The 10,309-nt window shown below is 39.3% G+C and overlaps 1 protein-coding gene across 1 annotated transcript in view; it reads left to right on the forward strand.

Annotated features, from left to right (window-relative positions):
* The first annotated feature begins 3,354 nt into the window (after positions 1-3,354).
* Positions 3,355-10,309, forward strand: part of Maoa (monoamine oxidase A) — a 66,197-nt gene continuing 59,242 nt past the window's right edge. Inside the window, exon 1 of the mRNA XM_021152962.2 lies at positions 3,355-3,708. Within this exon, the coding sequence (XP_021008621.2) occupies positions 3,384-3,708 (325 nt within the window). The 5' untranslated portion in view covers positions 3,355-3,383. The remainder of the gene's footprint in view (positions 3,709-10,309) is intronic.

The raw sequence follows: 10,309 nt of genomic DNA on the forward strand, positions 1-10,309 counted from the left end.
TCTCTCTCTCTCTCTCTCTCTCTCTCTCTCTCTCTCTCTCTCTCTCTGTTTTAGGTACTGAGAATTAAACCTTCATACAGCTTTATAATGCTATATTCTCAGTTCTTTTAATTTGATTTTGAGACAGAGGATCACTAAGTTTCACAGACCTGCCTCAAAATTACTCTGTAGCCTAGGGAGGCCTTGAAAAGGCAATCTTTTTGTCTCAGCCTCCCAAGTAATGGGATTACAGGCCTGTATCACTAGGCCTCACTCATATATTTTTTAGTAGTTTATTATTTTTTTAATCCTTGATATATAGCCCAGGCTGACCTTGAACTACCTATCTTCTTGCCTCTGCTTCTGGTGCTGGAATTATTACCACACCTGCCTGTGTCAGATCAGGATCATTTTCTATATCACTAATTTCTTCTAATTTATTCATTGTATTTCTCATTTAAAATCCACTATATTTTAAAATTATATTCAATAGTATTTAGTTCATTTACTTTCTAGATTGCTAATTGTTGGCAGGCCCATTTTTATTTATTTATGAAACTGCAGTTGTAGATGGTTGTGAGCTTCCATGTAGGTGCTGAGAATTGAACCAAGGTTGTTTGGAAGAACAGCCAATACTCTTAATCATTGAGCCATCTCTCTAAATTCTGCAGGCCCATTTTTAAGGCTGACTATGCCCTTAGGTTCTGCTTAGAAAGAGAGGTAAAGTGGCCTTTCTTTCTTTCTGCTAATATGAATCATTTATTTTTAAACTATCATAGTTAATAAGTTATATTGGTAAACAATTTTAGTTAAGATACTTATTTCTCTTAACTCTTTCATACTTGATGAGGATACAAATGCACATGCATAAGGGTATGCTGTTTATATTCATAGCTTGATTTTATCATTGGGTAATATCCTGAAAATTACTCCTATTAGTCAGAGTCCTTTATTTATTATCACCATTATTATTAATTTTTTTCTTTTGAGACCGGGTTTCTCTGTGTAGCCTTGGCCATCCTGGAACTCCCCCCACCCCCACTCCTTTCTCCCTGTAGACCAGGCACTCAGAGCCTCTTCCTCCTGAGTCTGGGATTAAAGACATGAGCCACTACTGTAGGGCTAGAGTACTTCATTTTTAAAATTTGGTGTTTTGGGCTAGTGAGATGGATTTTTGTTCAAAGGCACTTGCTGCCAAACTTGATGACATAAGTTACATCCCTGGGACCCATGTAGGAGGGAACTGAGTCTAGCACACACAAAATAAATATAAATAAATGTAATAAAATTGTAATTTAGTGCTTCATTGTGTAAACATATTGAAGCTCACAGAACTAACTCCCCATGAATGTTCCAGAATCTTTGCATGTTAAGGCTTACATATAGCCCCAGCTAATAGAGCGCTTAAGGTAAGGTAAAGAAGAGGATCCCTTGAACTATTAGAGACCAATTTAATCAACACAGTGAAACTATGACACTGCATCTTTAAAAGAAAAATAATAACGAAGGTGTCTTGGGTAGTGGGAGGGATGGAGATGATCAAGATACGTTAATATGTAAGTATGGAACTTTTCAGCAAATAAAATTATATATATTTAAATTATATATATATATATATATAATTTTTTTAATTATAATAAATAACTCTTTGTGTAAGGATACTAAATTCTCTTTTCCCTAACTCTTCCTCACTCAGTGGCCATCCCCCTACCCCCTAGGACATGGACTCACACTAGAGTCGATCAGCCCCTAACTTATTATCTTTTTGTTTCAGAATCCAAAATGCTTGGATTACAAATGTGTGCCACTATGCTTTACACCGCTCCGCATATTTTCTTTCTTTCTTTCTTTCTTTCTTTCTTTCTTTCTTTCTTTCTTTCTTTCTTTTTTTTTTTTAATTTTCACCTTAGGCATCCCTTCCTTAGCTTTCCTGTCTAAATCTCGGTAACAATTTGTGGTAGCTGAGTTATTTTATTCTCGCATAGTTCCGGAGATTGTGGTTAGATATGTTCAGATGTAAACACACCACAGAATTCCAAGAACCTTTCAGTCCATTGGAGTGGCGATTTGCCCCTCCCCGCCCCACCAGGTCGGAGACCCCTGCAGGGCTGCGCGGACAACGCCTCCTCGTGACGTCACCCGAGGGCTAAACCAAACTGAGCTGGGTAGAGTCCCCTCATTTCTCCCTTCGGGTTTGTCTCCCTAAAATATAGGCTTTCTTGAGTGCGCGCCAGCTCACATTACTTTTAGATAAAAAAAGAATACGGTGAAAGCTTCAGGCTAATAATACTCATCGTCGCGCGAGCTCTGACGCGGACTCCGCCCACAGACACGCCCCCTCCGCGTCATAGTGGTATCGCCCGGCCTCAACGGGCGGCCTACAAAGGAGGCCTGCAGGTGGGGAAGGCGGAGCCGCGCCGCGCTGACGCCGCATCTTCCCGCCTCCCCGTGGGCTGGGCGTGCTTGGGTTAGGCTTCTGAATGCTGACTGGTAACAAATGGCTGGGCCCTGAAAGCGGAGCGCCCTTGAGGGGGGTGGTTTAGGGTAGCCATTCGCGGCTTCCCGCGGCTGTGAGAATTATGTCAGAAAAGAAGGCCTTCCCCCCAGGCAGGGGCGTCACGCGTGGCCGCGGTGGCCGGGGGCGTGAGGTGGATTTGGCCCCGGGAGCCCGGAGTGCCACTTCCCAGACCCACGTGGAAAAGTCCAGCTCGTTCGAGTCCTCCCACCCTCTGCGGAGGACCGTCTCCCAACCCTCTCCCTCGACTGGGACGAACGATTCCATTCAGGAGCAGGGGGGTCCCTCGAGTGCCCTCAGCCTCCCTCAGAGCCTCAGTGATAATTTTGGCCCGAGGAATGACCAGGGCCTCCGCGTTCACCATCGGGGCGTTCAGGTCCCCACAGTTGCCTCAGACTCCACCCTCCTTAGCTCTTTCTCTCAGCGCATATCTACAGTAGGGTCCATCCCAATGCCAGACTCATCCCTATCTGGGCAAAGGTTTTCGTTGGCTTCTGTGCAAGTGTCCTCCATGGCTTCTATACGTAGCACTTCTGTTGAGTCAGAACTGGGGTCTATCCCTGCCTCACTGACCAGCACTCCCCAAGGGTCGGCAGTGGAGCCCACTCCATCCCTTCCATCCGTATTGTGTCGCCCCTCCTGGGGATTGGCACCAGAACATTTTACACACAGAAGCACATCCCTGCCAGACACACCAGACAACACCCCACTAGAGTCGGCAGAAGATTCCCTCAGGCATTCTGTATCAGTCTCTTCTTGGCTATCACCATCAACACTTTCTGCTCCCCGTGACGAATCCCTGCTGCCTCTGTCACTCGATAGTCCTATATCCATATCTCCACCACTGTATGATCAAGGGCCCGATCTTTTCTTTGCCTGTCAAGTGCCTATGCTAGGGCCATCCCTGCCCTGCGTATGGGGCTCTCCCTGGGTATCTCAGCAAGGATCAGCTCCGCCCCTGAGCGCTCCCCTAGCCTTTGCACTAGAGCGCGCTCCGCCTTCAGGGCCGGGCTCTACCCCGGTGTGGATAGATACATCAGCTCCGCCCTCGGACTCCAGTCAAGGGGCGGTACAAGGGTCTGTTCCACCCTGGGCGGTCCCCCCTTTTAAACCCAAGTCTCGGGAGAATTTTACCCAAACCATGACGGATCTGGAGAAGCCCAGTATCACAGGCCACATGTTCGACGTAGTCGTGATTGGAGGCGGCATCTCAGGTTAGTTTGTTAAGTAAGGGGCTCTAGCTGACCAGGGGTAGGGAACTTGCAGTGTCCCTGTTGTGTTTGGGAGGGTCTTTCTCCTCCGTGTGAGTGTTAACTATAACAGGGCCCCAGATCCTGCCAGATGGGAGCAGGGGCTTGTCCCCTTGCATACACTGGTGGAGGGAGTCAAAATAATTTGACTCCTAACTACTAATGGTTAATTAGCTCTTGTTTTGCAGTTACATTTAGCAGATTACATGAGTTTCCTCTGTCTTCAACAGTGTCCTGGGTTGGCAACACATTTGCTATTTTACAAAACCAAACAACTGTGGCTTAAGAGTTTCAGTAACTGTCCTTGTGTCTGAATACCTCCCTGGGAAGCCACAGACCTGTTTTCTCCCATTTAAGACCTTCACTTCCAATTCTATAGGTGGTTGCTTGGCCTCCCTGACTTCACATCCTCTCCTCTGAATAGCACAACAGCCAGTGTACATATGTACTACTGAAGTAGTAGTAGGATTAGTTCAGTTCAGTTCTTCTCTAAAGCACCATTGCTTAGAAAGTGAGTAGGTAAAAAAATACGGAGACAGCATCTTTTAGAAAAAAAGTAATTTTTTTTAAAGACCTGGAAGTTTCAACCTATTCCTGCTGGGTTTTTTTCAGAACTTGTATAAAAGTGTAGTGAATTGTCCAAAGGGAATCTCTTGTATGCTTTTGCTGAGAGCTGCACTGTCTAAATCTTGTCCTGTGGTCTTGGCTTAAATGGCTCATCAAGTAAGGGGAAGATGAAATTTTTTTTCTCTATTTTCCTGGAGACCTCATAAATATATGTATATTAAATTGCCACCTAAATTGTCATGCAAAAATTTAGGAGTTATTCTTTGTCTCTAGGTAGAAGTCCAAGCCCTTTCTCTCAAGTGTTAATAATTTCAGAGATGTGTGCAAGATGTAATTTAGAGGGAGAAAGACAGTAGGAAGGAGTAAATAGGGTGCCCCCACAGTATCTATTTTAATGTATGTTCCCTTTGAGTAGACTATAAATGTGCTTGTATATTAATTTTAGATATAGATAGCTTTGGACTCAGCCTGTTCAGGATAAACAGTCTAATTATCAGATTGGTATGGACTGTTCCTTTGGCTATCCTAGCCAGTGGCAGCAATAGGCCTGTGTGCTGCAGTATCAGAAGGAAGCAGATCCTGGTGGACAGTAAGAAAAGGGAACATATATCCTTCCTTCCTTCCTTCCTTCCTTCCTTCCTTCCTTCCTTCCTTCTTTCCTTTCTTCTTTCCTTCCTTCCTTCCTTCCTTCTTTCCTTCCTTCCTTCCTTCCTTCCTTCCTTCCTTCCTTCCTTCTTTAAACACTTGTTGAGTGCCTACACTTTAATGGATTGGTGTTTTCAAATATCTGGTTCCTTTAGGCAATTACCCTAGAAGCAATGTGGTTGTTGATCATTGAAGTAGAAATATGATGATAATTTGTAGTATACATCGATTAATGCTATACCACAATTTGCTGTTTTGCTGGGATTTTATTTTTTTCCTTTTCTTTGTTTGTCCCCAGTGTTCCTTAAAGAAAGCTTTGTCTTTTAAAATGTTTTTGATGTTGGTCTAGCCTTTAATAGCTGAACTATTTCTCCAGCCTGCTTTTTTAAAATTTTTATGAGACAGTGTCTCATGAATCTCAGGCTGGCATCCAATTTAACATGTAGCTAAGGATGAACTTTGATTTCTGATTCTCTAGCATCTACCTGCCAAGTGCTCAGATTGCAGATGTGGGATATTATGCCTGCTTTATGTAGTACTGGGGATCAATGCCAGGGCTTCTTTTATGCATGGTAGGCAAACATTCTATCAAGTGAGCTATATCCCCAGACACATATTTTGCTTATTCTTTTGTCTAATTGCTTGGTCTTTCTTCCTTTTCATACTTGACTGTTCATATTTAGATATCAGCAGAGTATATTTATCATGTAGCTGATGAACCTTAAAACTCAAGGTCCATTCTGATTCTCATTCCAAATAACCAGCTCTATACTAAGTCATGTAAAACTTTTGCTTTCTTTTGTTTTGTGGTGTTGGTGAATTAACACAGGGTCTCATATAGCATAGACTGGACTTGAACTTTCTGTGTACTTAGAATGGCTTTGGGTTTCTAATCCTCCTGGCTACGCCCCACCAAGTACCTGACTTATTGATTTTTTATTTCTTAAAGAGAGCATCTAAATTATATGAAGTGCCACAAAAATTCTGTATTTATTCTTGGGAATTATTAGTACATTTCAGGGGAGGAGGGCATAAAGAACTTTTTTTCCCTCAATAATTCACATGCTTCTTTAGTCCAGACACAAACTTTCAGTTCACCAGCAACAGTGGAACTTGCCCTAAGTGTTATTTTTACCAGTCAGATCCGAGAGATTTTAGCAGCCAAACTGACTAGAAACATTGCTTTTTGTCTGTGTTGCCATCCAAAATGAATTATTACTAACATAGATGTGGATGCATGTCTGACTCAGGTATTATATACAGGCTTTACGTTTCATAAATAGGCAAGAGCATTCTGGGGAACTCCACAACATGTCTCTTTGTGTATGCTAGTCATATCCCATGGTATGATTCCCATGATATAATCCCTCAGTTTCTTTGTTTGTTTTGACAAAGGTCTGATGTAATTCAGGCTGGCTTCAATATTTTGCATTGATCATGTAGTTGAAGCTGCCATGAACTCCTGATTCTCATGCTTCCATTTCCCAAGTGCTAGAATTAAAGGTGTTGCTATCTTTCCAAGCTCCTGAATCAAGTTTATAGAGTCACTGAAGCAGAGTTAGAGAATATTTTTTTAAAAAAATGATATTACTATTAACATGAATTTTAAGCACAAGCAATAAGGGTCAGTGGCAATCTGTAAGGAAGTTAAGATACACTCCAAAGCAAGGGAGTAGGCTTTTCAAACAAGAGTAGCTTTGTGTCAGTTTTAAATGCTTTGGAATATTCTTGATATGGTACCTATTTAACTATAATCTATGGTCAATAAATAGTATTTGCAATGTTACGCTTGTAAGATAACATACCTCCTAGAAGACTACAGATTCTAAATGACATTCAGAATTTATTCACATTAGGAAGCTTTATCTTTATACAAAGAATAATGATATCTCTATTTTGTCATTTAAAACATAAAACATTTCTAATAAGCATGACACCCTATTTTCTGTCCATTAGAGTAATTATATTTTTAATCTTGTCTTAGTATTTAAGAAGGGAAATGGCCCTTGGTATAATCCATAATCTGTAACCCATACCTTTTGAAATACTTTCCAGGTTTTCTGTGACACAATTGAATTCTGAACTTTTATCATACATTGATCACACCTTTTCCATTTTTGAAATTACCTCAAGGCTCTGCTGTAAGTCACTTCTGGGCTCTTATACTCTCTTTCTTATTATATTCCTCCAGTGTTCCCTTATCTGTAAAAAGCTTTTAAATCTTTAATTTGAATCCTTTTCTTTCTCTAAACTCATATCCCATAGCTTATCTTCTCACTGATATTTTGCACTCAAATATTGCAGATTCAACATATCTGCTGCAGTTCTTTGATTCTTTTCTAGGATACCATCTTTTCCATCATTTTGATATATCCTTTTATCTATTTTATTTATTTCTGAGATAGGGTCTTACATAGTCTAGGCATAAGTCACCATATAGCCAAGGATGATCTTGACCTTTTAATTCACTTGTCTCTACTTCCTGAGTGCAAGGCTCATAGGTGTGCCAACACACCCAGGATTTTTTCTTTTTCTATTTTTCATGCATTACTAGTAATGGAACACAGGCTTCATGCATACTAGATGAACTACATCTATAGTTGTTATTTACTTTTCTTTTATACAATGAGATAAATATTGTTATGAGTATTAACAAGATATTGGTACCTTGAGAAAGAAGTATGATTTATTATAATAGGTGATGATAAAACAATTGAAAAAAAAAAGCCATACCAAACAGTAGATACCAGAGGAGCATTGCTTTAGGGCCACGAGGGTATATGAAAAAGACAAGTAGTACTTAATTTAAGCACATGGCCAGGGAAGGAAAATAGTTTTTGTTTGTGCCTCTAGGAATGTGATCATGTGAGCTACTTGGAGGATTCAGTGTGCTAAGTGCATGTGGATTCTATGCTTCTGAATTGTGAAAATGCCTTAGTCATAATTCTGAATGGTCCTTGGTGAATAAAATGGTTTGTCTTCAATTAAATACCAAATATCATGTAGAAAGAACTCTCACTATATATTTATAAAAATATTATATATTTTTATCTATGAGCCATGCTTTACTATAAAAATTGAGAGCTCCAGCTGCCTAGAACCTGGTAGTGTATTAAACTAGCAGGGATTGAGTTTTTTCATGATCTAAGATAGAAAAGACATTTTTCATGAAGACCAATATATTGAGTTCTACATACTGAAATTTCCCCCTTTCTGAAATATATCACCAATAAAAATCATTTCTATGAGGACCATCTTAAAATTTTAACCCAGAACTGGGTGGCACATACTATGTTGCTTTGCAGTGATTTTTAAAAAGCTACATTTTAAATGAGGGTACTAGTTTTTGATAGCTTAGTTATTGGATACTGAGGATCAATGAGAATGGGAATTTTGTGTCTTTTAGTATACTTCTTGTATTTAGTTAGATTTTTTTTTTTCATTAAAAACTCTGGAGGCAGAGGCAGGCGGATTTCTGAGTTCGAGGCTAGCCTGGTCTACAAAGTGAGTTCCAGGACAGCCAGAGCTATACAGAGAAACCCTGTCTCGAAAAAATAAAAACCAAAAACAACCAAACCAAACCAAACCAAACCAACCAACCAACCAACCAAACAAACAAACAAAAAACAAAAAAAACCCCATGAGTATACTTTCATTCTATGTGTAAACTATTTTTTGTTGTTTTTGAACAATGATATAAGAGTTACATTTATTGGAATTCAGAGTAAAAAAATCTTTTCTTTTTCAAATGGTCAAGTGAACTTTTGGAAGATCTGACATTGAATGATCAGTTTTAACATTTAATCAGTGCTAGTTGATTTCATTTTTTATATAACTCTCAGCTAATGTGATAAATGTTTTTATAAGACTATAAGCATAATATAATTACATGGACCACAGAGACCAAGGAAGAAGAAAAGGTATGTCATAATACATTATTGATGAATATTGTACCCAGTAATCTTTGTAGTTGTAGTGGAGAGATGTTTTAACATGAAAGATCTTACAGTAATTGGATTTAGCTGTAGCCAGAAATCATGAGGATTTATTGTAGCTTTCTTTTACATAGTGGAACTTGTAAACCGCAAAACCCTGTGATTTAGAACTGTATACATTTTATAAGTATTTGCCTGGTGAATATGCATGCATATTTGAGATGCATAGATTTTATAATAAGTTTTTTTAAGACTAGATGATTAGAACTTTACAAAAATATATTTTCTAAATGTTGTGAGCATTTGAGACAAGTTGACTGTTTAGGCCATTTGATCTAATACATTTGTATTGTGACAAATGTATAATTTTAAGCAGTGATTTGTGTTTTCCATTAGGTAACACAGTCCTTATGTTATTATCTAGCATTGTGAATTAGGGAAATTTAAAGTCTTTTAATTGTGATTTTGTTATTTAGTAACAGGATTAAATGGGAGTGTAGCTCAGCAATAAAGTACACACATACCTGCTATAGGCAAAGCTGTGGATTCAATCCCAAGTACTGCAAAAAAGGAGATGGCAAGGGATATAGCTCAGTTGACAGAGAGATCGACAATATAACTGAAGCCTGGGTTTTGTCTCCAGCACTGCATAAAACAGGCATGGTACCATACACCTGTAATTTCGCTCAGGAGGTAAACTCGGGAGGATCAGATGTTCATGGTCATATTCATTCACCTAATATGATTGAGGCCATCCTGGGATACATGAGATCCTAGAAACGAGATCTCAAGAAAAAAAAAAAAAAAGGTTGGATTACATTACATGTGATATGTTTTCTACATATTTTTCAGTATTTTTTCTTTCTTTTTGATAATTAATCAGCTTCATAAAGGTTTTTATCTTTGGTTTTACTTTTGCATCATTCCTCAGCACTGTTTCCTTCCATGCTTTATTCTGAAGTTTGTTTGCATTATTTTTTTATTCTGAAACCCTATAGGAGCTTAAATCAGTTCCCTGGTCTCTTTTCAGATATGCATTCACATTTCCCCATGGTTTCTCTTAGTTGTTTAAAAGCACTTCTCCAGTAGGTAAGCCAAAGTAAACAAAACTCCACTTATTAACAATATTTGATTGAGCAGGGCAAAAGTGTCAATAAGAGGTTAAACAAAGTGATTAACTTTGAGAATTTATTACATATTAACCATGTCTGAGGGTCTTAATAACTGCTCATATGATGTCAAAAGGACCAAAATGGATGCTCAGAAAGGTGGATGAATTATCAAATGTCACAGAAATTTCACTGGTATGACTAGACTTTTGATCCTTAAAGATATTTCCAGGCCGGACAGTGGTGGCACACACCTTTAATCCTAGCACTTGGGAGGCAGAGGCAGGTGGATTTCTGAGTTTGAGGCCA

Source organism: Mus caroli, chromosome X (genome assembly GCF_900094665.2).
Source record: "Mus caroli chromosome X, CAROLI_EIJ_v1.1, whole genome shotgun sequence".
Classification (NCBI taxonomy): domain Eukaryota; kingdom Metazoa; phylum Chordata; class Mammalia; order Rodentia; family Muridae; genus Mus; species Mus caroli.